General features: G+C 59.3%; 1 protein-coding gene across 1 annotated transcript; it reads left to right on the top strand.

Annotated features, from left to right (window-relative positions):
• The first annotated feature begins 151 nt into the window (after window positions 1–151).
• On the top strand, window positions 152–27,694 carry FUZ (fuzzy planar cell polarity protein). The gene is made up of 12 exons (XM_090127957.1): window positions 152–288; window positions 2,487–2,621; window positions 3,839–3,957; window positions 5,860–5,944; window positions 15,618–15,686; window positions 16,798–16,896; window positions 17,871–18,077; window positions 21,175–21,273; window positions 23,626–23,714; window positions 25,117–25,181; window positions 25,284–25,379; window positions 27,440–27,694. The coding sequence occupies exons 1-12, from the start codon at window positions 262–264 to the stop codon at window positions 27,607–27,609; spliced, it is 1,260 nt and encodes a 419-aa protein (XP_089984083.1). The 5' UTR covers window positions 152–261; the 3' UTR covers window positions 27,610–27,694.
• The last annotated feature ends 197 nt before the right edge of the window (window positions 27,695–27,891 follow it).

Genomic DNA, 27,891 nt, shown 5'->3' with positions numbered 1-27,891 from the left:
CGGATGTTGGGTGAGAGAGGGGGGAGTGATAGGCTGGGGGACCGGAAGTGGGGGGGTGAGGGTTGAAAGAACGGAAGTAGAGGCGTGAGCGATAGGCTGGGAGGCCGGAAGTGAGGGGATGAGCGATGGGGGAGGGACCGGAAGTGGGGGGGTAGGGGATGCACGGAATGACCGGAAGTAGAGGGGTGAGCGATAGGCTAGAGGGCCAATAGTGCAGGGGGATGAGCGATAGAGGGAGGAACCGGAAGTGAGGGGTTGGAGATGGACGGAAAGACCGGAAGAAGAGAGGTGAGGGATAGGCTGGGGGACCGGAAGTGTGGGCGGTATGAGTGATATGCAGACGAACCGGAAGTGAGGGGGTGAGGGCTGAAAGACCGAGAGTAGAAGGGTAAGGGATAGGCTGGGAGGCCGGAAGTAGGGGGGGGGATGAGCGATGGGGGAGGGACCGGAAGTGGAGGGGTAGGGGGTGGACTGTAAGACCGGAAGTAGAGGGGTGAGCGATAGGCTAGAGGGCCAATAGTGCACGGGGATGAGCGATAGAGGGAGGGACCGGAAGTGAGGGGTTGGAGATGGACGGAAAGACCGGAAGTAGAGGGATGAGGGACAGGCTGGGGGGCCGGAAGTGAGGGGGGATGAGCGATAGGCGGAGGGACCGGAAGTGACGGGGGTAGAGGACGAACCGAAAGACCGGAAGTGGAAGGCTGAGGATAGGCTGAAAGACCGGAAGAGGGGGGACGAGCCCCGCCCCTTCCGGTGTTTCGTATCCCAGGGCAACGCGCGCTTCCGGTCGGAGCGAAGCGAGGCTGTGAGCGGGGAGCGGGGAGAGCGGAGGGGGGAGGAAGGAAAAGGGGGCGGGGCCAGCAAGGGAGGGGGCGTGGTCTCGGTGTGGGCGTGGCCTGGAGGCGTAGGGCGGGGCTTGGAGATAACGGGCCAATGGACGGAGAGCTGGCGCTCAAGGGGCGGGGCTTCTGTTGGGGCGTGGCTTTAAAGGCGAGGGGCGGGGCTTAAGGGAGGGGGCGGGGCTTGAGGGTGGCGCGCGCCTATTGGGAGGTGTGCGGGAAGGGGCGGGGCTTGGGGGAAAGGGACCAATGGGTGAACGGCTTCTCTCCGGGGGCGTGGCCACGAGAGGGGGGCGGGGCTTAAGTTATGGGCGGGGCCTAAGGTTTGTCCCATAAACGCCCCATAGCGCCCCATAAGTGTGCCATGCTGCCCCATAGAATCCCATGCTGCCCCATAAGTGCCCCATAAGTGCCCCATAGTGCCCCATAAGTGTGCCATGCTGCCCCATAGAATCCCATAGTGCCCCATAGCTGCCCCATAAGTGCTCGCTGTGCCCCATAAGTGGTCCCTGTGCCCCACAGATGCCCCATAAGTGCCCCATAGTGCCCCATAAGTGATTCCTGTGCCCCACAGATGCCCCATAAGCGCCCCATAGAAACCCATAGTGCCCCATATGTTGTCCTTGTGCCCCATAGCGCCCCATAAGTGGCCCCTGTGCCCCATAGAACTCCATAGTGCCCCATAGTGCCCCATAAGTGCTCCATAGTGCCCCATAAGTGGTCCTTGTGCCCCATAGTGCCCCATAAGTGTGTCATGCTGCCCCATAGAATCGCATAGTGCCCCATAGCTGCCCCATAAGTGCTCGCTGTGCCCCATAAGTGGCCCCTGTGCCCCATAAGTGCCCCATAGTGCCCCATAAGTGGTCCTTGTGCCCCATAAATGCCCCATAAGTGCCCCATAGTGCCCCATAAGTGCCTGCTGTGCCCCATAAGTGATTCCTGTGCCCCACAGATGCCCTATAAGCGCCCCATAGAAACCCATAGTGCCCCATAAGTGGTCCTTGTGCCCCATAGTGCCCCATAAGTGGCCCCTGTGCCCCATAAATGCCCACATGGTGCCCCATAAGTGGTCCTTGTGCCCCATAGTGCCCCATAAGTGTGCCATGCTGCCCCATAGAATCCCATAGTGCCCCATAGCTGCCCCATAAGTGCTCGCTGTGCCCCATAAGTGGCCCCTGTGCCCCATAAATGCCCCATAAGTGCCCCATAAGTGCCCCATAAGTGGTCCCTGCACCCCATAGGTGCCCCATAGCGCCCCATAAGTGGTCCTTGTGCCCCATAGTGCCCCATAAGTGGCCCCTGTGCCCCATAAATGCCCCATAAGTGCCCCATAGTGCCCCATAAATGCCCCATAAGTGCTCGCTGTGCCCCATAAGTGATTCCTTTGCCCCACAGATGCCCCATAAGCGCCCCATAGAAACCCATAGTGCCCCATAAGTGGTTCTTGCGCCCCATAGCGCCCCATAAGTGCTCTCTGTGCCCTATAAGTGCCCCATAGCGCCCCATAAGTGTTTCCTGTGCCCCACAAATGCCCCATAAGTGCCCCATAGTGCCCCATAAGTCATCCCTGCGCCCCATAAGTGCCCCATAAATACCCCATAGAACCCCATAGCGCCCCATAAGTGCCTCCATTGACTTTGCTTGCAGCAAAGGAGGCGGGGCCTGGAGACGGAAGGGGGCGTGGCCATGCCGGTGGGCGGGGCTTTGCTCTTGGTGGGCGTGGCCTCGGCCTCGGGGCTGCCATTATTCTGCCGTTCCCGGGGGGGGCAGCAACGTTTGCAGGTAAGCCCCGCCCCCTCCCCCGATAAGCCCCTCCCCCAATAAGCCCCGCCCCCAATAAGCCCCGCCTCTATCTTCCATGGCCCCGCCCGTTTCCATTTAGCCCCGCCCCCGCCCTAATTAGCCCCGCCCTTTCCTTCATTAGAACTGCCTACCTTTATTAGCCCCGCCCACCTCCCCGTTAGCCCCGCCCCTTTCCCATTAGCCACGCCCCCTGATGTCAAAGCCCCACCCCTTTCGCTTAGCCCCGCCCACTTCCTCAATAGCCCCGCCCACTCCCCCATTAGCCCACACCGTTTCTATGGTAGCCACGCCCCTTCACCATTAGCCCCCCCTTCCCGCATTAGCCCCGCCCCCTCTATCCTAGCCCCACCCACTTATCGTTAGCCCCTTTCCTTCTCCATTAGCCCCTATCCCTCATTAGCCCCGCCCCCACAACCATAGCCCCGCCCACTTCCTGCTAGCCCCTCCCCTACCCCATACACCCCGCCCCTTCTCATTAGCCCCGCCCCCTTTGCTTATAACTTCGCCCCTTCCATTTACTGTCTTCTCCCCCAATCGCCCCGCCCTTCCCCGATTAGCCCCGCCCCTTCCGCTTAGCCCCGCCCCTTCTCCATTAGCCCAACCCCTACTCCATTAGCCACGCCCCTTCCGTCATTAGCCCCGCCCCCTGCCGCTAAGCCCCGCCCCCTTCTCTATTAGCTCAACCCCTTCACAATAGCCCCGCCCCTTCTCCATTAGCCCCGCCCCTTTGCACATAACTCCGCCTCTTCCATTTCCCGTCTCCTCCATTAGCCCCGCCCCTTCCACATTAGCCCCGCCCCCTTTGCACATAACCACGCCCCTTCCATTTACAACCTCCTTCTCCATCAGCCCCGCCCCTTCCCCATTATCCCCGCCCTCTTCCTCGTAGCCCCGCCCCTTCTCCATTATCCCTGCTCTCTTCCTCATAGCCCCGCCCCTTCCCATTAGCCCCGCCCCCTTCTATTTAGCCCCGCCCCTTCCCACGTAACCCCACCCCTTCCATTTCCCATTTCCTTTTCCGTTAGCCCCGCCCCTTCCGCTTAGCCCCGCCCCTTCCACATCAGCCCCGCCCCTTCCGCTTAGCCCCGCCCCTTCTCCATTATCCCCGCTCTCTTCCTCGTAGCCCCGCCCCTTCCCCATTACCCCCGCCCCCTTCGGCGTAGCCCCGCCCCCCTGACGCGTAGCCCCGCCCCCAGCTGCCGTTCCCATTGGTCGGCGCCCTGCACGGCGTCCACGTGTTCGGGGCCGGCGGCGCCGTGGAAATCCGTGGGGCGCAGAGCAGCGGGGGGACGCTGGCGTGGAGGGGGGGGGACAGGTGGGTAATTTGGGGGGGGGGGGGGTTGGGGGGCGTCCTATGGGGCCGGGGGGGGGATATGGGGGGATGTGGGGCTGGGGGGAGAGATGGGGGGGGATATGGGGAGATGTGGGGGTGGGGGGTGGGCGGATGTGGGGAGATGCGGGGGGCGATATGGGGAGATGTGGGGAGATGTGGGGCTGGGGGGTGGGTGGATGTGGGGAGATGTGGGGGGCGATATGGGGAGATGTGGGGAGATGTGGGGCTGGGGGTGTGGGGTGTGGGGTGGGGGGATATGGGGAGATGTGGGGCTGGGAGGGGAGATGGGGGGGGATATGGGGAGATGTGGGGCTGGGGGTGTGGGGGGGACATGGGGAGATGTGGGGCTGGGGGTGGGGGGTGGGCGGATGTGGGGAGATGTGGGGGGCGATATGGGGAGATGTGGGGAGATGTGGGGCTGGGGGTGGGGGGTGCGGGATATGGGGAGATGTGGGGCTGTGGGGTGGGGGGTGGGGGGATATGGGGGGATATGGGAAGATGTGGGGCTGGGGGGGATATAGGATGGATGTGGGGAGACTTGGGGCTGGGGGTGGGGGGATATGGGGTGGATATGGGGAGATGTGGGGTGGGGGGGATATGGGGGGATATGGGGGGATGTGGGGCTGGGGGATATGGGGGGATGTGGGGCTGAATGTGTGGGGTGGGGGATGTGGGGCTGGGGGTGTAGGGAGATGTGGGGCTGGGGATGGGGGGGGGTGGAGGGGGGATATGGGGAGATGTGGGGCTGGGGATGGGGGGATATGGGGGGGGATATGGGGGGATGTGGGGCTGGGGGTGGGGGATATGGGGGGATGTGGGGCTGAATGTGTGGGGTGGGGGATGTGGGGCTGGGGGTGTAGGGAGATGTGGGGCTGGGGATGGGGGGGGTGGAGGGGGGATATGGGGAGATGTGGGGCTGGGGATGGGGGGATATGGGGGGGGATATGGGGAGATGTGGGGCTGTGGGGTGTGGGGTGGGGGGATATGGGGGGGGGATATGGGGAGATGTGGGGCTGGGGGTGGGGGGTGGGGGGATGTGGGGTGGATATGGGGAGATGTGGGGCCGAGGGGATGTGGGGAGATGTGGGGCTGGAGGTGTGGGGTGGGGGATGTGGGGCTGGGGGTGTGGGGTGGGGGGATGTGGGGTGGATATGGGGAGATGTGGGGCTGAGGGGATGTGGGGAGATGTGGGGCTGAATGTGTGGGGTGGGGGATGTGGGGCTGGAGGTGTGGGGTGGGGGGATGTGGGTGGTTCGCGCATATTGATTGGGTGGTGTGAAAAGGGGGCGGGGCTTCGCTGGGGGCGGGGCTGCAGAGGGGACGTTGCTGATGATTGGGTGGTGTGAAAAGGGGGCGGGGCTTTCGCTGGGGGCGGGGCTGCAGAGTGGACGCGGTTATTGGTTGGGTGGTGGGATAAGGGGGCGGGGCCTCGCTGGGGGCGGGGCTGCAGAGGGGACGTTGCTGATGATTGGGTCGAGTGAGAAAGGGGCGGGCCTTCCGCTGGGGGCGTGGCTACAATGGAGGCGCTCCTATTGATTGGGTGGTGGGATAAGGGGGCGGGGCTTCGCTGGGCTCGGTTGCGGTTATTGATTGGGTGGAGTGAAAATGAGGCGGGGCTTCCCTGGGGGCGTGGCTACAGAGGAGACGCGGCTACTGATTGGGTGTTGTGGAAAAGGGGCGGGGCTAAACGAAAGGCTGCTTTTTCGAACGGGGCGTGGCTTCAGTTTGGGGGCGTGGCCCCAGATGGGAGGCGGTTGTTGATTGGCGGCTTGGGAAGGGGGCGTGGCTTTTAAAAGCGGGGGGGGGAATCGGCTGCGGGCGGGACCGGAAGTGGGTGAATCCGGATGTGGGCGTGGCCGGAAGTGACGCAATCGCCCTAATTAGCGTGACGTTGATGGCGCTGAGCTCGAAGCCCGCGGCGTCGGAAGGAGAACTGAGGGCGCTGCTGGAGCGCGCGCACGAAGCCATGGTCAGCCGCGACCCATAGCGCCCCATAGCGCCCCATAGCGCCCCATAGCGACCCATAGCGCCCCATAGCGACCCATAGCGACCCATAGGGACCCATAGCGACCCATAGCGACCCATAGAGACCAATAGAGACCCATAGCGACCCATACCGCCCCATAGCGACCCATAGCGCCCCATAGCGACCCATAGGGACCCATAGCGCCCCACAGCGCCCCATAGCGACCCATAGCGACCCATAGCGCGCCATAGAGACCCATAGCGCCCCATAGCGACCCATAGCGACCCATAGCGACCCATAGCGCCCCACAGCGCCCCATAGCGACCCATAGCGACCCATAGAGACCAATAGAGACCCATAGCGACCCATAGCGCCCCATAGCGACCCATAGCGCCCCATAGCGACCCATAGGGACCCATAGCGCCCCACAGCGCCCCATAGCGACCCATAGCGACCCATAGCGCGCCATAGAGACCCATAGCGCCCCATAGCGACCCATAGCGACCCATAGCGACCCATAGGGACCCATAGCGACCCATAGCGCCCCATAGCGACCCATAGCGCCCCATAGCGACCCATAGGGACCCATAGCGACCCATGGAGACCCATTGCGACCCATAGCGCCCCATAGCGACCCATGGAGACCCATTGCGACCCATAGCGCCCCATAGGGACACATAGAGACCCAATGCGACCCATAGGGACCCATAGAGACCCATAGGGACCCATAGAGACCCATAGCGACACATAGGAACCCATAGCGACCCATGGAGACCCATAGCGACCCATAGGGACCCATAGAGACCAATAGAGACACATAGAGACCCATAGAGACCCATTGCGACCCATAGGGACCCATAGCGCCCAATAGCGACCCATAGCGACCCATAGCGCCCCATAGTGACCCATAGCGACCCATAGGGACCCATAGCGCCCAATAGCGACCCATAGCGACCCATAGCGACCCATAGCGACCCATAGCGACCCATAGGGACCCATAGGGACCCATAGCGACCCATAGAGACCCATTGCGACCCATAGGGACACATAGGGACCCATAGCGCCCTATAGCGACCCATAGGGACACATAGAGACCCATAGGCCCCATAGCGACCCATAGCGCCCCATAGCGACCCATAGCGCCCCATAGCACCCCATAGGGACCCATAGCGACCCATAGCGACCCATAGAGACCCATAGGGACCCATAGCGACCCATAGGGACACATAGCGACCCATAGGGACCCATAGGGACCCATAGAGACACATTGCGACCCACAGCGCCCCATAGAAACCCCATAGAACCCCATAGAAACCCCACAGCGCCCCATAGAAACCCCATAGAACCCCATAGAAACCCCACAGCGCCCCATAGAAACCCCACAACGCCCCATAGAAGCCCCATAGATCCCCATAAAAACCCCACAGCGTCCCATAAAACCCCATAGAAACCCCATAGAACCCCATAGAAACCCCACAGCGCCCCATAGAAACCCCATAGAACCCCATAAAAACCCCATAGAACCCCATAGAAACCCCATAGAACCCCATAAAAACCCCATAGAACCCCATAGAAACCCCACAGCGCCCCATAGAACCCCATAGAAACCCCATAGAGCCCCATAGAAACCCCACAGCGCCCCACAGCGCCCCATAGAACCCCACAGCGCCCCATAGAACCCCACAGCGCCCCATAGGGACCCATAGAACCCCATAGAGCCCCATAGAAACCCCACAGCGCCCAACAGCGCCCCACAGCGCCCCATAGAACCACATAGAACCCCATAGAAACCCCACAGAGCCCCACAGCGCCCCATAGAAACCCCATAGAACCCCATAGAAACCCCATAGAACCCCATAGAACCCCATAGAAACCCCAGAGCGCCCCACAGCACCCCATAGAAACCCCATAGAACCCCATAGAAACCCCATAGAACCCCACAGCGCCCCATAGAACCCCATAGAACCCCACAGCGCCCCATAGAACCCCACAGCGCCCCATAGGGACCCATAGAACCACATAGAACCCCATAGAAACCCCACAGCGCCCCACAGCGCCCCATAGAAACCCCATAGAACCCCATAGAAACCCCATAGAACCCCATAGAACCCCATAGAAACCCCAGAGCGCCCCATAGAGCCCCATAGAAACCCCATAGAACCCCATAGAACCCCATAGAACCCCATAGAACCCCATAGAAACCCCACAGCACCCCATAGAAACCCCATAGAAACCCCATAGAACCCCATAGAAACCCCACAGCGCCCCATAGAAACCCCATAGAACCCCATAGAAACCCCACAGCGCATCATAGAACCCCATAAAAACCCCATAAAAACCCCATAGAACCTTATAGCGCCCCATAGAGACACATAGCGCCCCATAGAACCCCATAGAGCCCCATAGAACCCCATAGAAACCCCATAGCGCCCCATAGAAACCCCATAGAACCCCATAGAACCCCATAGAACCCCATAGAAACCCCACAGCGCCCCATAGAAACCCCATAGAACCCCATAGAACCCCATAGATCCCCATAAAAACCCCACAGCGCCCCATAGAACCCCATAGAAACCCCATAGAGCCCCATAGAAACCCCATAGATCCCCATAAAAACCCCACAGCGCCCCATAGAACCCCATAGAACCCCATAGAACCCCATAGAAACCCCACAGCGCCCCATAGAAACCCCATAGAAACCCCACAGCGCCCCATAGAAACCCCATAGATCCCCATAAAAACCCCACAGCGCCCCATAGAAACCCCATAGAACCCCATAAAAACCCCACAGCGTCCCATAAAACCCCATAGAAACCCCATAGAACCCCATAGAACCCCATAGAAACCCCACAGCCCCCCATAGAAACCCCATAGAACCCCATAGAACCCCATAGAAACCCCACAGCGCCCCACAGCGCCCCATAGAAACCCCATAGAAACCCCACAGCGCCCCATAGAAACCCCATAGAACCCCATAGAAACCCCACAGCGCCCCACAGCGCCTCATAGAGCCCCATAGAACCCCATAAAAACCCCATAGCGCCCCACAGAGCCCCATAGAAACCCCATAGAACCCCATAGCGCCCCATAGGGACCCATAGAACCCCATAGAGCCCCACAGTGCCCCACAGCGCCCCATAGAACCCCATAGAACCCCATAGAACCCCATAGAAACCCCACAGCGCCCCACAGCGTCCCATAAAACCCCATAGAAACCCCATAGAAACCCCATAGAAACCCCACAGTGCCCCATAGAGCCCCATAGAACCCCATAGAAACCCCATAGCGCCCCATAGAGCCCCATAGAACCCCATAGAACCCCATAGAACCCCATAGAAACCCCACAGTGCCCCATAGAGCCCCATAGAACCCCATAGAAACCCCATAGCGCCCCATAGAGCCCCATAGAACCCCATAGAAACCCCATAGAACCCCATAGCGCCCCATAGGGACCCATAGAACCCCATAGAACCCCATAGAAACCCCACAGCGCCCCACAGCGCCCCATAGAAACCCCATAGAACCCCATAAAAACCCCATAGAACCCCATAGAACCCCATAGAAACCCCAGAGCGCCCCACAGCACCCCATAGAAACCCCATAGAACCCCATAGAACCCCATAGAACCCCATAGAGCCCCACAGCGCCCCACAGCACCCCATAGAAACCCCATAGAACCCCATAGAACCCCATAGAACCCCATAGAAACCCCACAGCGCCCCACAGCACCCCATAGAAACCCCATAGAACCCCATAGAAACCCCACAGCACCCCATAGAAACCCCATAGAAACCCCATAGAAACCCCACAGCGCCCCATAGAAACCCCATAGAAACCCCATAGAACCCCATAGAAACCCCACAGCGCCCCACAGCGCCCCATAGAAACCCCATAGAACCCCATAGAAACCCCATAGAAACCCCATAGAACCCCATAGAAACCCATAGAACCCCATAAAAACCCATAGAACCCCATAGCGCCCCATAGAACCCCATAGAACCCCATAAAAACCCCACAGCGCCCCATAGAAACCCCATAGAACCCCATAGAAACCCCACAGCGCCCCATAAAAACCCCATAGAACCCCATAGAACCCCATAGAACCCCATAGAACCCCATAGAGCCCCAAAGAATCTCATAGCGTCCCATAGAGCCCCATAGAACCCCATAGAAACCCCACAGCGCCCCATAGAAACCCCATAGAACCCCATAGAACCCCATAGAAACCCCATAGAACCCCATAGAACCCCATAAAAACCCCATAGAACCCCATAGAACCCCATAGAACCCCATAGAACCCCATAGAAACCCCATAGAAACCCATAAAAACCCCATAGAACCCCATAGAACCCCATAGAACCCCATAGAACCCCATAGAACCCCATAGAAACCCCACAGCGCCCCATAGAAACCCCATAGAACCCCATAGAACCCCATAGAACCCCATAGAGCCCCAAAGAATCTCATAGCGTCCCATAGAGCCCCATAGAACCCCATAGAAACCCCACAGCGCCCCATAGAAACCCCATAGAACCCCATAGAACCCCATAGAACCCCATAGAAACCCCACAGCGCCCCATAGAAACCCCATAGAACCCCATAGAACCCCATAAAAACCCCATAGAACCCCATAGAAACCCCATAGAACCCCATAGAACCCCATAGAAACCCCATAGAACCCCATAGAACCCCATAAAAACCCCATAGAACCCCATAGAACCCCATAGAACCCCATAGAACCCCATAGAAACCCCATAGAACCCCATAGAACCCCATAAAAACCCCATAGAACCCCATAGAACCCCATAGAAACCCCATAAAAACCCCATAGAACCCCATAGAACCCCATAGAACCCCATAGAACCCCATAGAAACCCCACAGCCCCCCATAGAAACCCCATAGAACCCCATAGAACCCCATAGAAACCCCACAGCGCCCCATAGAAACCCCATAGAACCCCATAGAACCCCATAAAAACCCCATAGAACCCCATAGAAACCCCATAGAACCCCATAGAACCCCATAAAAACCCCATAGAACCCCATAGAAACCCCATAGAAACCCCATAGAACCCCATAGAACCCCATAGAACCCCATAGAAACCCCACAGCACCCCATAGAACCCCATAAAAACCCCATAGAACCCCATAAAAACCCCACAGCGCCCCATAGAACCCCATAAAAACCCCATAGAAACCCCACAGCGCCCCATAGAAACCCCATAGAACCCCATAGAAACCCCACAGCGCCCCATAGAAACCCCACAGCCACCCCATAGAAACCCCATAGAAACCCCATAGAAACCCCATAGAACCCCATAGAACCCCATTGAAACCCCATAGAGCCCCATAGAGCCCCATAGAACCCCATAGAAACCCCATAGAACCCCATAGAAACCCCATAGAACCCCATAGAACCCTATAGAAACCCCACAGCGCCCCATAGAACCGCATAGAAACCCCATAGAACCCCATAGAACCCCCATAGAAACCCCATAGAAACCCCATAGAACCCCATAGAAACCCCATAGAACCCCATAGAAACCCCACAGCGCCCCATAGAAACCCCACAGCACCCCATAGAACCCCATAGAACCCCATAGAAACCCCACAGCGCCCCACAGCGCCCCATAGAAACCCCATAGAAACCCCATAGAACCCCATAGAAACCCCATAGAACCCCATAGAAACCCATAGCGCCCCATAAAAACCCCATAGAGCCCCATAGAGCCCCATAGAAACCCCACAGCGCCCCATAGAAACCCCATAAAACCCCATAGAACCCCATAGAGCCCCATAGAACCCCATAGAAACCCCATAGAACCCCATAGAAACCCCACAGCCCCCCATAGAAGCCCCATAGAACCCCATAGAAACCCCACAGCGCCCCATAGAACCCCATAGAAACCCCATAGAAACCCCATAGAACCCCATAGAAACCCCACAGCGCCCCATAGAAACCCCATAGAAACCCCATAGAAACCCCACAGCCCCCCATAGAAACCCCATAGAACCCCATAGAAACCCCACAGCGCCCCACAGCGCCCCACAGCGCCCCATAGAACCCCATAAAAACCCCATAAAAATCCCATAGAACCTTATAGCGCCCCATAGAACCCCATAGGGACCCATAGAACCCCATAAAAACCCCATAGAACCCCATAAAAACCCCACAGCGCCCCATAGAAACCCCATAGAACCCCATAGAAACCCCACAGCGCCCCACAGCGCCCCACAGCGCCCCATAGAACCCCATAAAAACCCCATAAAAATCCCATAGAACCTTATAGCGCCCCATAGAACCCCATAGGGACCCATAGAACCCCATAAAAACCCCATAGAACCCCATAAAAACCCCACAGCGCCCCATAGAAACCCCATAGAACCCCATAGAACCCCATAGAAACCCCACAGCGCCCCATAGAACCCCATTGAAACCCCATAGAAACCCCACAGCGCCCCATAGAAACCCCATAGAAACCCCATAGAAACCCCACAGCGCCCCATAGAACCCCATAGAAACCCCATAGAAACCCCATAGAACCCCATAGAAACCCCATAGAACCCCATAGAAACCCCACAGCGCCCCACAGCGCCCCATAGAACCCCATAGAAACCCCATAGAGCCCCATAGAACCCCATAGAAACCCCACAGCGCCCCATATAAACCCCATAGAAACCCCATAGAACCCCATAGAAACCCCACAGCGCCCCATAGAAACCCCATAGAGCCCCATAGAAACCCCATAGAACCCCATAGAAACCCCACAGCGCCCCATAGAACCCCATAGAAACCCCATAGAACCCCATAGAACCCCATAGAAACCCCACAGCGCCCCATATAAACCCCATAGAAACCCCATAGAACCCCATAGAAACCCCACAGCGCCCCACAGCGCCCCATAGAACCCCATAGAAACCCCATAGAGCCCCATAGAACCCCACAGCGCCCCATAGCGCCCCATAGACACCCAAAGAGCCCCATAGAACCTCCTAGAAACCCCATAGAACCCCATAGAGCCCCATAGAAACCCCATAGAGCCCCAAAGAATCGCATAGCGTCCCATAGAGCCCCATAGAACCCCATAAAAACCCCATAAAAACCCCATAGAGCCCCATAGAAACCCCATAGAAACCCATAGAAACCCCATAGAACCCCATAGAAACCCCACAGCGCCCCATAGAACCCCATAGAACCCCATAGAACCCCATAGAAACCCCATAGAAACCCCATAGAACCCCATAGAAACCCCACAGCGCCCCATAGGAACCCCATAGAACCCCATAGAGCCCCATAGAAACCCCATAGAACCCCATAAAAACCCCACAGCGCCCCATAGAAACCCCATAGAGCCCCATAGAAACCCCATAGAACCCCATAGAACCCCATAGAAACCCCACAGCGCCCCATAGGAACCCCATAGAGCCCCATAGAAACCCCATAGAACCCCATAGAACCCCATAGAAACCCCACAGCGCCCCATAGGAACCCCATAGAGCCCCATAGAAACCCCATAGAACCCCATAGAACCCCATAGAAACCCCACAGCGCCCCACAGCCCCCCATAGAACCCCACAGCGCCCCATAGAAACCCCATAGAACCCCATAGAACCCCACAGCGCCCCATAGCGCCCCACAGCGCCCCATAGAAACCCCATAGAAACCCCATAAAACCCCATAGAGCCCCATAGAACCCCATAGAAACCCCACAGCGCCCCATAGAAACCCCATAGAACCCCATAGAAACCCCATAGAAACCCCATAGAACCCCATAGAAACCCCATAGATCCCCATAAAAACCCCATAGCGCCCCATAGAACCCCATAGAAACCCCACAGCGCCCCATAGAAACCCCATAGATCCCCATAAAAACCCCACAGCGTCCCATAAAACCCCATAGAAACCCCATAGAACCCCATAGAAACCCCACAGCGCCCCATAGAGCCCCATAGAGCCCCATAGAAACCCCATAGAACCCCATAGAAACCCCACAGCGCCCCATAGAAACCCCATAGAACCCCATAGAAACCCCACAGCGCCCCATAGAAACCCCATAGAAACCCATAGAAACCCCACAGCGCCCCATAGAACCCCATAAAAACCCCATAAAAACCCCACAGCGCCCCATAGAACCCCATAGAAACCCCATAGAAACCCCATAGCTCCCCATAAAAACCCCATAGAAACCCCACAGCGCCCCATAGAAACCCCATAGAACCCCATAGAAACCCCATAGAAACCCCATAGAACCCCATAGAAACCCCACAGCGCCCCATAGAAACCCCACAGCACCCCATAGAAACCCCATAGAACCCCATAGAAACCCCATAGAACCCCCATAGAACCCCATAAAAACCCCACAGCGCCCCATAGAAACCCCATAGAACCCCATAGAACCCCATAGAACCCCATAGAACCCCATAGAAACCCCATAGAACCCCATAAAAACCCCATAGAACCCCATAGAACCCCATAGAACCCCATAGAAACCCCATAGAAACCCCATAGAACCCCATAGAACCCCATAGAAACCCCACAGCGCCCCATAGAAACCCCATAGAACCCCATAGAACCCCATAGAAACCCCACAGCGCCCCATAGAAACCCCATAGAGCCCCATAGAGCCCCATAGAAACCCCACAGCGCCCCATAGAAACCCCATAGAGCCCCATAGAAACCCCACAGCGCCCCATAGAAACCCCATAGAGCCCCATAGAAACCCCACAGCGCCCCATAGAGCCCCATAGAACCCCATAGAAACCCCATAGAGCCCCATAGAAACCCCATAGAACCCCATAGAAACCCCACAGCGCCCCATAGAACCCCATAGAAACCCCATAGAAACCCCATAGAACCCCATAGAAACCCCACAGCGCCCCATAGAAACCCCATAGAAACCCCATAGAAACCCCACAGCCCCCCATAGAAACCCCATAGAACCCCATAGAAACCCCACAGCGCCCCACAGCGCCCCACAGCGCCCCATAGAACCCCATAGAAACCCCACAGCGCCCCACAGCGCCCCATAGAAACCCCATAGAAACCCCACAGCGCCCCACAGCGCCTCATAGAACCCCATAGAAACCCCATAGCGCCGCATAGAGCCCCATAGAACTCCACAGCGCCCCATAGAGCCCCATAAAAACCCCATAAAAACCCCACAGCGCCCCATAGAACCCCATAGAAACCCCATAGAACCCCATAGAACCCCATAGAAACCCCACAGCGCCCCACAGCGCCCCATAGAACCCCATAGAACCCCATAGAAACCCCATAGAACCCCATAGAACCCCATATAAACCCCACAGCACCCCACAGCACCCCATAGAACCCCATAGAACCCCATAGAAACCCCACAGCGCCCCATAGAACCCCATAGAAACCCCACAGCCCCCCATAGAAACCCCATAGAACCCCATAGAAACCCCACAGCGCCCCACAGCGCCCCACAGCGCCCCATAGAACCCCATAGAAACCCCACAGCGCCCCACAGCGCCCCATAGAAACCCCATAGAAACCCCATAAACCCCCATAGAGCCCCATAGAACCCCATAGAAACCCCACAGCGCCCCATAGGAACCCCATAGAACCCCATAGAACCCCATAGAAACCCCATAGAGCCCCATAGAAACCCCACAGCGCCCCACAGCGCCCCCTGCCGGCCGCCCCCCGCAGGTTTTGGTGCTGGGAGGCGAGGAGCTGCAGGCGCAGCACGGCCACGAGCGCCTCAAGAGGGAACTGAGGGTAATTAACAGCTCTTAATTAATTAATTGGGGGTTCGTTAGGGGGAGGTCATAAGGGGGGGGCTGCTGGGTGCGGGGTGGTTGGACGGGGGTAATTAGTTGGGTTGTTAATGGGGTATTTAATTGGGTGGGGGGGGAGATGGGTGGGGTGTTGGTTGGTGATTAGGGGGGTAATTAGCAGGGGATAATTGGAGAGGAATAATTAGCACGGGGGTTAATTAGTGGGCGGTCATCGAGGGGTAATTGGCTGGTGGGTGATTGGTGGGGGGTAATTAGGGGGAGGGTGATTAAGGAGGTAATTAATCGTGGGGATTAATCGTGTTGGGTGTTAATTAGTGGGTTAATGAGATCTGGAGCTAATTAAGTCTCTGTAGGGCCAAACGTTTGAGTTAATTGGTGTAATTACTGACTTAATTAGCGAGGTATACGGTTATTAATGGGTTATTTGAGTTTATTAGCGAGATTACTTCGTTAATTAATGAGATCTTGAGCTAATTAAGCGATGATGAGTTTAAGTCTGGGAGTTAATTGGTGTAATTACTGCCTTAATTAGCGAGGCATACGATTATTAATGGGTTATTCGAGCTTATTAGCGGGATAACTGAGTTAATTAATGAGATATTAAGCCAATTAAGTGCTGATAAGCTTAAGTATTTGAGTTAATTGGTGTAATTACTGCCTTAATTAGTGAGATATATGATTATAGCGGGATAAGTGAGTTACTTAATGAGATATAGAGCTAATTAAGTGATGATGAGCTTAAGTCTTTGAGTTAATTGTTGTAATTACTGCCTTAATTAGCGAGGCATACGATTATTAACGGGTTATTCGAGCTTATTAGCGGGATAACTGAGTTAATTAATGAGATATTAAGCCAATTAAGTGCTGATGAGCTTAAGTATCTGAGTTAATTGGTGTAATTACTGCCTTAATTAGCGAGGCATACGATTATTAACGGGTTATTCGAGCTTATTAGCGGGATAATTGAGTCAATTAATGAGATCTTGAGCTAATTAAGTGCCAATTAAAAGCTAATTAAGCGGAGCCGAGGTGGGGCTGCTCTGAGCCGTGTGCTAATGAATGCAATTAACGAAGCTGCTAATTAATAACAGCGCTGCTTCCCGCTGCTGGACGCTCTGATTGGTGCAGACGCGATGGGGGGGGCGCCGTTGCCCCGCCCACTTCCGGCCCCGCCACGACCGGAAATGGAGGTGAGAACGGCGCCCGCTACACCGGAAGTACCGCCCAGTGTCTCCCTATGAGGGAAACGGACAGGAAGTTGGGGGGCGGGGTTGTATCAGCGGACCGGAAGTGGGGGATGAAGGTCCGGCGAAAATGTGTTCCGACCGGATACTCGGGCACGTCTAACTCGTTCCGACCGGAAATGAGGGGGATGTGACCGGAAGTTGGTGGAACGTCCGACCGGAAATGAGGGTCTTCCGACCGGAAATGAGGGCTGTTTCCATTCCTTCCCCCCCCTCCCCCCAAAGCTCCCCCCCGACTTCCCCAGGGCCAGAAATGTTGGGGCTTCTGACCGGAAGTTGGTCGAATGTCCGACCGGAAGTGGGTGGGTGAGTGGGTGGGATGTTTGACCGGAAGTGGGCTGTGCCCCAACCGGAAGCGCGGGCAGTTTTAGCTCCTTCCTCCCCCAATCGACTCCCCTTAGGACTGCAACCGGAAGTTGGCCGAATGTCCGACCGGAAGTGGGGGTGTTTAACCGGAAGTGGGCTCCTGTAATCCTTCTCTCCCCCCTTCCCCCAATCGACTCCCCTTAGGACAGCAACCGGAAGTTGGCCAAATGTCCGACCGGAAGTGGGCGGGTTTGACCGGAAGTGGGCTCCTCTAATCCTTCTCCCCCTCCCCCCCCTTCCGCCAATCGACTCCCTTTATGACCGCAACCGGAAGTTGTCCGAATGTCCGACCGGAAGTGGGCGGTGTTTAACCGGAAGTGGGCTCCTCTATCCCTTCTCTTCCCCCCCCTCTTTCTACCAATGGACTCCCCTTAGAACCGCAACCGGAAGTTGTCCGAATGTCCTACCGGAAGTGGGCGATGTTTAACCGGAAGTGGGCTCCTCATACCCTTTCCCCCCCCATCCACTCCCCTTATGACCGCAACCGGAAGTTGGCCGAATGTCCGACCGGAAGTGGGGTGTGTTTAACCGGAAGTGGGCTCCCCTTTTTCCAGGATGTGCTGCTGTCTCTGTGCGCCGCTTCCCGTTCCGGCCTTTGTTGCATTCAAAGCTCCTGGGGGCGGCCTTTGGTTTCTACCCCACAATGGAAGGCGCTGCACCACAGCGACGCCGCCATCTTGGGTGCTCTCTTCACTTCCTGTTCCTCCAACTCCACCACCGCCAAGGATCTTCCGGTTTTTCTCCCCCACGGAAGTCCGACGGTGAGAATCGGAAGTTCCACCACCACCCCCTGTCTTCCGGAAGTGGGTAGGACGTCACAAAACGGAAGCGCAGTTTCACCCGGAAGTGACCCTGATAGGAAGCTATTCATACCGGAAGTGACCCGTAGCGACCCCCATCCCCTCTTCCTTCCTCCGCCCCCCCCTCATACGTGACCCCACAGGAACCCAAAAGTGAAACCAGCCTTTTAAGGGACCCGGAAGTGAAACACCTGTCCCTTAACTAAGCCCAGACTGACCCGGAAGTGACCCTAAAAGGAACCCATTCATACCGGAAGTGACCTATAGTGACCCCCATCCCCTCTTCCTTCCTCCTCCCCCCCCACGCATAAGTGAGCCCACAGGAACCCAAAAGTGAAACATCCGCCCTGTAAAGTGACCCGGAAGTGGAAGGTCTGTCCCATAACTAAACCCAGATTGACCCGGAAGTGACCTTGAAATCAACCCATTCATACCGGAAGTGACCCATAGCGCCCCCACACCCCATCAGTGATCCCCCACACCCCATAAATGACGCCCCCCACCCCATAAGTGACCCCATAAGTGCTTCCCCCCACCCCATAAGTGACCCCATGGCCCTCCATCATGGCCCTCCCCTGCCCCATAAGTGACCCCCCCTCACCCCATAAGTGCCCCCCCCACCCCATAAGTGACCCCGTAGCCCCCATAAATGATCCCTCCAGCCCCATAAGTGACCCCCCACCCCATAAGTGCCCCCCCCACCCAATAACTCCCCCCCCTCCCTCCCCAGGTTCCACCCCATAAGTGCCCCCCCACCCCATAAATGACTCCTCCAGCCCCATAAGTGACCCCCCACCCCATAAGTGACCCCATAAGTGCTTCCCCCCACCCCATAAATGACCCCCTCACCCCATAAGTGACCCCATGGCCCTCCATAATGGCCCCCCCCTGCCCCATAAGTGACCCCCCCTCACCCCATAACTGCCCCCCCACCCCAGAAGTGACCCCATAGCCCCCATAAATGACCCCTCCAGCCCCATAAATGACTCCTCCAGCCCCATAAGTGACCCCCCACCCCATAAGTGCCCCCCCCACCCAATAATTCCCCCCCCTCCCTCCCCAGGTTCCACCCCATAAGTGCCCCCCCACCCCATAAATGACTCCTCCAGCCCCATAAGTGACCCCATAAGTGCTTCCCCCACCCCATAAATGACCCCCCCACCCCATAATTGACCCCCCCACCCCATAACTGCCCCCCCACACCCCATAATTGACCTCCCCCACCCCATAACTGCCCCCCCCACCCCAGAATTGACCCCATAGCCCCCATAAATCACCCCCCCTACCCCATAAGTGACCCCATAGCCCCCATAAGTGACCCCATAGCCCCCCATAAGTGCCCCCCCCACCCCATAAATGCCCCCCCACCCAATAATTCCCCCCCTCCCTCCCCAGGTTCCACCCCCTAAGTGCCCCCCCACCCCCTAAGTACCCCCCTACCCCATAAGTGCCCCCCATAGCCCCCTAGATGCCCCCCCACCCCCTAAGTGCCCCCCCACCCCATAACTGCCCCCCCCACCCCAGAATTGACCCCATAGCCCCCATAAATCACCCCCTCTACCCCATAAGTCACCCCATAGCCCCCATAAGTGACCCCATAGCCCCCCATAAGTGACCCCCCCACCCCATAAATGCCCCCCCACCCAATAATTCCCCCTCTCCCTCCCCAGGTTCCACCCCATAAGTGCCCCCCCACCCCCTAAGTACCCCCCCCACCCCATAACTGCCCCCCCCACCCCATAAGTGACCCCGTAGCCCCCATAAATCACCCCCCCTACCCCATAAGTGCCCCCATAGCCCCCATAAGTGACCCCTCACCCCATAAATGCCCCCCCCCACCCAATAATTCCCACCTCTCCTTCCCCAGGTTCCACCCCCTAAGTGCCCCCCCACCCCCTAAGTACCCCCCCTAACCCATAACTGCCCCCCCCACCCCAGAATTGACCCCGTAGCCCCCATAAATCCCCCCCCCTACCCCATAAGTGACCCCATAGCCCCCATAAGTGACCCCATAGCCCCCCATAAGTGCCCCCCCCACCCCATAAATGCCCCCCCCACCCAATAATTCCCACCCCTCCTTCCCCAGGTTCCACCCCATAAGTGCCCCCCCACCCCCTAAGTACCCCCTCCTACCCCATAAGTGCCCCCCATAGCCCCCTAGATCCCCCCCCACCCCCTAAGTGCCCCCCCCACCCCATAAGTGCCCCCATAGCCCCCATAAGTGACCCCCCCACCCCATAAATGACTCCTCCAGCCCCATAAGTGACCCCATAAGTGCTTCCCCCACCCCATAATTGACTCCCCCACCCCATAACTGCCCCCCCACGCTCCATAATTGACCTCCCCCACCCCATAAATCACCCCCCCCACCCCAGAATTGACCCCATAGCCCCCATAAATCCCCCCCCCCTACCCCATAAGTGCCCCCATAGCCCCCATAAGTGACCCCATAGCCCCCCATAAGTGACCCCCCCACCCCATAAATGCCCCCCCCATCCAATAATTCCCCCCCTCCCTCCCCAGGTTCCACCCCCTAAGTGCCCCCCACCCCCTAAGTACCCCCCCTACCCCATAAGTGCCCCCCATAGCCCCCTAGGTGCCCCCCCCCACCCCATAACTGCCCCCCCCACCCCAGAATTGACCCCATAGCCCCCGTAAATCACCCCCCCTACCCCATAAGTGACCCCATAGCCCCCATAAGTGACCCCATAGCCCCCCATAAGTGCCCCCCCCACCCCATAAATGCCCCCCCCCACCCAATAATTCCCCCCCTCCCTCCCCAGGTTCCACCCCCTAAGTGCCCCCCCACCCCCTAAGTACCCCCCCTACCCCATAAGTGCCCCCCATAGCCCCCTAGATGCCCCCCCCACCCCCTAAGTGCCCCCCCCACCCCATAACTGCCCCCCCCACCCCAGGTTCCACCCCATAGCCCCCATAAATCACCCCCCCTACCCCATAAGTGCCCCCATAGCCCCCATAAGTGACCCCATAGCCCCCCATAAGTGCCCCCCCCACCCCATAAATGCCCCCCCCACCCAATAATTCCCCCCCCCCCCAGGTTCCACTGCGGCTGTTGGTGCTGCCGTTGGTGGGGGGGGGGCTTTGGCTCCTGATGCTCTGCGGCCCCCAGCCCTCCCTGCAGGCTGCAGTGACACAGGTGGGGGGCTGGGGGGGGGGAGCTGGGGGGTGGGGGGGTGTGGGGGGGAAATGTGTGGGGCTGGGGGGGCTGGGGGAGGGGCTGGGGGGGGTGTGGGGGGGAAATGTGTGGGGCTGGGGGGGCTGGGGGGGGCAATGAGGGGGGATGGGGGGGCTGGGGGGGCAATGAGGGGGGATGGAGGGGTAAATTGTGGGGCTGGGGGGGGCAAAGTGTGGGGCTGGGGGGGTAAATTGTGGGGCTGGGGGGGCAATGAGGGGGGATGGAGGGGGAATTGTGGGGCTGGGGGGGCTGGGGGGAGGGGCTGGGGGGGGTTTGGGGGGCAATGAGGGGGGATGGAGGGGGAAATTGTGGGGCTGGGGGGGTGAAGTGTGGGGCTGGGGGGTGAAATTGTGGGGCTGGGGGGGCAATGAGGGGGGATGGGGGGGTAAATTGTGGGGCTGGGGGGGCTGGGGGGGCAATGAGGGGGGATGGAGGGGAGAAATGTGTGGGGCTGGGGGGGTGGGGGGGGAAATGTGTGGGGCTGGGGGGGCTGGGGGAGGGGCTGGGGGGGGGGTTGGGGAGCAATGAGGGGGGATGGAGGGGGAAATTGTGGGGCTGGGGGGGTGAAGTGTGGGGCTGGGGGGGAAATTGTGGGGCTGGGGGGGTGAAGGGGCAATGAGGGGGGATGGAGGGGAGAAATGTGTGGGGCTGGGGGGGTGGAGGGGGAAATGTGTGGGGCTGGGGGGGCTGGGGGAGGGGCTGGGGGGGTTTGGGGGGCAATGAGGGGGGATGGAGGGGGAAATTGTGGGGCTGGGGGAGTGAAGTGTGGGGCTGGGGGGGTAAATTGTGGGGCTGGGGGGGCAATGTGTGGGGCTGGGGGGGAATTGTGGGGCTGGGGGAGTGAAGTGTGGGGCTGGGGGGAGAAATGTGTGGGGCTGGGGGGGCAATGAGGGGGGATGGGGGGAGAAATGTGTGGGGCTGGGGGGGCTGGGGGAGGGGCTGGGGGGGGGTTTGGGGGACAATGAGGGGGGATGGAGGGGGAAATTGTGGGGCTGGGGGGGTGAAGTGTGGGGCTGGGGGGACAATGAGGGGGGCTGGGGGGGTAAATTGTGGGGCTGGGGGGGAATTGTGGGGCTGGGGGGGTGAAGTGTGGGGCTGGGGGGAGAAATGTGTGGGGCTGGGGGGGTGTGGGGGGGAAATGTGTGGGGCTGGGGGGTGAAATTGTGGGGCTGGGGGGGCTGGTGGGGCAATGAGGGGGGATGGGGGGGAGAAATGTGTGGGGCTGGGGGGGCTGGGGGGGCAAAGTGTGGGGCTGGGGGGGCTGGGGGGGGGCTGGGGGGGCAATGTGTGGGGCTGGGGGGGTGGGGGGAGGAAATGTGTGGGGCTGTGGGGGGTTGGGGGCAATGAGGGGGGAAATTGTGGGACTGGGGGGGGCAATGAGTGGGGCTGGGGGGTCACTTATGGGTCACTTATGGGGCAAGGGGGCACTTAGGGGTCACTTATGGGGCAGGGGGAGTCAATTATGGGGCAGAGGGAGCACTTATGGGGCACTGGGGGTCACTTATGGGGCACTTATGGGTCACTTATGGGGCAGAGGGGTCACTTATGGGTCACTTATGGGGCAGAGGGGTCACTTGGGGGTCACTTATGGGGCAGAGGGGTCACTTAGGGGTCACTTATGGGGCAGAGGGGTCACTTAGGGGTCACTTATGGGGCACTGGGTGTCACTTACGGGTCACTTATGGGTCACTTATGGGGCAGAGGGGTCACTTAGGGATCACTTATAGGGCAGAGGAGGCACTTATGGGTCACTTATGGGGCACTGGGGGTCACTTATGGGTCACTAATGGGGCAGAGGGGTCACTTGGGGGTCACTTATGGGGCACTGGGTGTCACTTATGGGTCACTTAGGGTTCACTTATGGGGCAGGGGAGGCACTTAGGGGTCACTTATGGGGCACTGGGGGTCACTTATGGGTCACTTATGGGTCACTTATGGGGCAGGGGGGGCACTTGGGGGTCACTTATGGGGCAGAGGGGTCACTTAGGGGTCACTTATGGGGCAGAGGGGTCACTTATGGGTCACTTATGGGGCACTGGGTGTCACTTATGGGTCACTTAGGGTTCACTTATGGGGCAGGAGAGGCACTTAGGGTTCACTTATGGGGCACTGGGGGTCACTTATGGGGCACTTATGGGTCACTTATGGGGCAGAGGGGTCACTTAGGGATCACTTATAGGGCAGAGGAGGCACTTATGGGCCACTTATGGGGCAGGGGAAGCACTTATGGGTCACTTGTGGGGCAGAGGGGTCACTTGGGGGTCACTTATGGGTCTGGACCCCCCCCTAATTTCTGCCCCCCCCCCCCCCCAGCTCGTGCCCCACTTTTTGGGTCCCGCTGTGGAGAAGCTGCGGAGCTGCGCCCGAAACCCACCGGAAACCCTGCCCCAAAATGTCATGGCGTGAGTGGGGGGCTGCCCCACAAGTGGGGGGCGGGACCCATAAGTGTGGGGCTGGGAGCCATAAGTGTGGGGCTGACCCATAAGTGTGGGGCTGGGAGCCATAAGTGTGGGGCTGGGACCCATAGGTGTGGGGTGGGACCCATAAGTGTGGGGCTGACTCATAAGTGTGGGGCTGGGAACCATAAGTGTGGGGCTGACCCATAAGTGTGGGGCTGGGAACCATAAGTGTGGGGCTGGGAGCCATAAGTGGGGGTTCTGACCCATAAGTGTGGGGTGGGACCCATAAGTGTGGGGCTGGGACCCATAAGTGTGGGGCTGGGAGCCATAAGTGTGGGGCTGGGACCCATAGGTGTGGGGTGGGACCCATAAGTGTGGGGCTGACTCATAAGTGTGGGGCTGGGACCCATAGGTGGGGGGTGGGACCCATAGGTGTGGGGCTGGGACCCATAAGTGTGGGGCTGGGAACCATAAGTGTGGGGCTGGGACCCATAAGTGTGGGAGTGGGAGCCATAAGTTGGGGGCTGCCCCATAAGTTGGGGGTGGGACCCATAAGTGTGGGGCTGGGACCCATAGGTTGGGAGTGGGACCCATAAGTGGGGGGTTCTGACCCATAAGTGGGGCTGGGAGCCATAAGTGAGGGATGGGACCCATAAGTGTGGGGCTGCCCCCTAAGTGTGGGCCTGGGACCCATAAGTGGGGGGTGGGACCCATAAGTGTGGGTCCAGCCCCATAAGTGTGACTCCAGCCCCACAAGTGTGGGTCCAGCCCCACAAATGTGCCTCCAGCCCCATAAGTGTGGGTCCAGCCCCATAAGTGTGACTCCCGCCCCATAAGTGTGGGTCCCAGCCCCATAAGTGTGGCTCCAGCCCCATAAGTGTGGGTCCCAGCCCCATAAATGTGCCTCCAGCCCCATAAGTCTGGGTCCAGCCCCATAAATGTGACTCCAGCCCCATAAGTGTGGGTCTCAGCCCTACAAATGTGCCTCCAGCCCCATAAGTGTGGGTCCAGCCCCATAAATGTGCCTCCAGCCCCATAAGTGTGGGTCCAGCCCCATAAGTGTGGTTCCAGCCCCATAAATGTGACTCCAGCCCCATAAGTGTGGATCCAGCCCCATAAGTCTGGGTCCAGCCCCACAAATGTGCCTCCAGCCCCATAAGTGTGGGTCTCAGCCCCACAAATGTGCCTCCAGCCCCATAAGTGTGGGTCCCAGCCCCATAAGTGTGGCTCCAGCCCCATAAGCGTGGGTCCAGCCCCACAAATGTAGCTCCAGCCCCATAAATATGGGTCCCAGCCCCATAAGTGTCGCTCCAGCCCCAGAAGTGTGGCTCCCAGCCCCACAAATTTGCCTCCAGCCCCATAAGTGTGGGTCCCAGCCCCATAAGTGTGGGTCTCTGCCCCACAGATTTCTCCTCATCGACCGCCTTCACTGCACCTCCCACAGCGGCCTTGGCCCTGGGGGGTCCCAAAGTGAGTCCCCCCTCCCCCCCCAAAAAAAAACCCCCCGCCCCACATTTCTGCCCCCCCCCCCCCCGACCACCCCCCCCCTCGCCCCACATTTCTGCCCCATAGATTCGCCGTTGCCCCCCCGGCTCTATGGGGCGGCCCTATGGAGGATGAAGGAGCTGCTGGTGGAGCGTTATTGCCCCCGGGGGGGGGGGGCAGGAGGTAGGGGGCAAATAAGGGGGGTGGGGGGGGGCAATGGGGGGGCAATAGTGGGTCTGGGGGGGCAATGGGGGCAATAGTGGGCAATGGGGGGCAATTGGGGGCCTGGGGGGCAATAGTGTGTCTGGGGGGGGCAATTGAGTGCCATAGGGGGGCAATAGTGGGTCTGGGGGGGCAACAGTGGGCAACAGGGGGCAATAGTGGGTCTGGGGGGGCAATAGTGTGTCGGGGGGGGCAATAGGGGGGCAATTGAGGGCCATAGGGGGGCAATATTGGGTCTGGGGGGGGGCAATGGGGGGCAATAGGGGGCAATAGGGGGGCAATAGCGGGCAATAGTGGGTCTGGGGGGGGCAATAGTGGGTCTGGGGGGGCAATGGGGGCAATAGGGGGCAATACGGGGGCAATAGTGGGTCTGGGGGGGCAATGGGGGCAATGGGGGACAATAGTGGGACAGGGGGGGCAAATAGGGGGCAATAGGGGGTATGGGGGGCAATTGAGGGCCATAGGGGGGCAATAGTGGGTCTGGGGGGGGCAATAGGGGGGCAATAGGGAGTCTGGGGGGGCAATTGAGGGCCATAGGGGGGGAAATATTGGGTCTGGGGGGGCAATAGGGGGGCAATGGGGGGCAATGGGGGGGCAATATTGGGTTTGGGGGGGCAATGGGGGCAATGGGGGGCAATAGTGGGACAGGGGGGGCAAATAGGGGGCAATAGGGGGTCGTTGTGGGCAATAGGGGGGCAATAGTGGGTCTGGGGGGACAATAGGGGGGCAATGGAAGCAATAGTGTGACTGGGGGGGGCAATAGTGGGTCTGGGGGGGCAATGGGGGCAATGGGGGGGCAATAGTGGGTCTGGGGGGGACAATAGGGGGGCAATGGAGGCAATAGTGTGACTGGGGGGGGCAATAGTGTGACTGGGGGGGGCAATAGTGGGTCTGGGGGGGCAACAGGGGGCAATAGGGGGGCAATATTGGATCTGGGGGGGGCAATAGGGGTCAATAGGGGGGCAATAGTGGGTCTGGGGGGGCATTGGGGGCAATAGGGGGCAATAGGGGGGCAATATTGGATCTGGGGGGGCAATGGGGGCCATAGGGGGCAATGGGGGCAATAGGGAGCAACAGTGGGACTGGGGGGGCAAATAGGGGGCAATAGGGGGTCTGGGGGGGGCAATAGGGGGGCAATAGGGGGTCTGGGGGGGCAATAGGGGGCAATAGTGGGTCTGGGGGGGCAATGGGGGCCATAGGGGGCAATGGGGGCAATAGGGGGGCAATATTGGATCTGGGGGGGGCAATGGGGGCAATGGGGGGGCAATAGTGGGTCTGGGGGGGTCAACAGGGGGCAATGGGGGGCAATAGGGGGGCAATTGGGGGCCTGGGGGGCAATAGTGGGTCTGAGGGGGGCAATTGGGGGTCTGGGGGGGGCAATATTGGGTCTGGGGGGGGCAATAGGGGGGCAATAGTGGGTCTGGGGGGGGCATAGTGGGCAATGGGGGGCAATAGGGGGGCAATAGTGGGTCTGGGGGGCAATTGGGGGGCAATAGGGAGTCTGGGGGGGGGCAATGGGGGCAACAGGGGGCAATAGGGGGGCAATAGGGGGGTCTGGGGGGGCAATAGGGGGGCAATAGTGGGTCTGGGGGGGGCATAGTGGGCAATGGGGGGCAATAGGGGGGTCTGGGGGGGCAATGGGGGCAATGGGGGCAACAGGGGGCAATGGGGGCAATAGGGAGCAACAGTGGGACTGGGGGGGCAAATAGGGGGCAATAGGGGGCAATAGGGGGGCAATAGTGGGTCTGGGGGGGGCAATAGGGGGGCAATAGTGGGTCTGGGGGGGCAATGGGGGCAATGGGGGGGCAATAGTGGGTCTGGGGGGGGCAATAGGGGGGTAATGGGGGGCAATAGTGGGACTGGGGGGGAATAGGGGGCAACAGGGGGCAATGGGGGCAATAGGGGGGCAATAGGGGCAATAGGGAGTCTGGGGGGCAATAGGGGGGCAATATTGGGTCTGGGGGGGGGCAATAGGGGTCAATAGGGGGGCACTTATTTGCCCCCCCCCCCCCCCCCTTCAGGCGCCCCCCCCCCCCAGCTGTGCTACGCGTCGCTGCCCGCCGTCACCGCCTGCCTCCTGCTGGCCCCCCCCCGGCTGCTGCTGCTGCTGCTGCTCCCGGCCCGCAGCGCCACCACGCGGTCGTTGTGGGGAACTGCGCGCACGGCCATGCAGGCTTTGGGGGGGCACTGAGATACCGGAGGAATAAACGTGGATCTGGGCCGGGGGGCGCTGTGGGGTTTGTAGGGGGTGAAGATGGGGTGGATATGGGGTGGCTATGGGGGCTCTATGGGCCGCTATGGGTCTCTATGGGTTGCTATGGGTTGCTATGGGTTTCTATGGGTCTCTATGGGGTCGCTATGGGTCCCTATGGGTCTCTATGGGTCTCTATGGGGTCTCTATGGGGCTCTATGGGGCTCTGTGGGTCCCTATGGGTCCCTATGGGTCTCTATGGGTCCCTATGAGTCGCTATGA

Source organism: Phasianus colchicus, chromosome 31 (assembly GCF_987193195.1).
Source record: "Phasianus colchicus chromosome 31, bPhaCol1.hap1.1, whole genome shotgun sequence".
Lineage (NCBI taxonomy): Eukaryota > Metazoa > Chordata > Aves > Galliformes > Phasianidae > Phasianus > Phasianus colchicus.
Note: the sequence above shows the minus strand (reverse complement) of the source record. Positions and strands in the feature narration are given on the sequence as shown.

What these genes read in the sequence shown, in the direction of transcription:
- FUZ (XM_090127957.1), top strand. Translation starts at nt 262, where the DNA reads ATGGACGGAAAGACCGGAAGAAGAGAG. An exon ending in TCCCCCACGGAAGTCCGACG is followed by an intron (nt 18,078 to 21,174) that starts GTGAGAATCGGA and finishes CCCCCCCCCCAG; the next exon opens with GTTCCACTGCGGCTGTTGGT. An exon ending in TGGCCCTGGGGGGTCCCAAA is followed by an intron (nt 25,182 to 25,283) that starts GTGAGTCCCCCC and finishes TCTGCCCCATAG; the next exon opens with ATTCGCCGTTGCCCCCCCGG.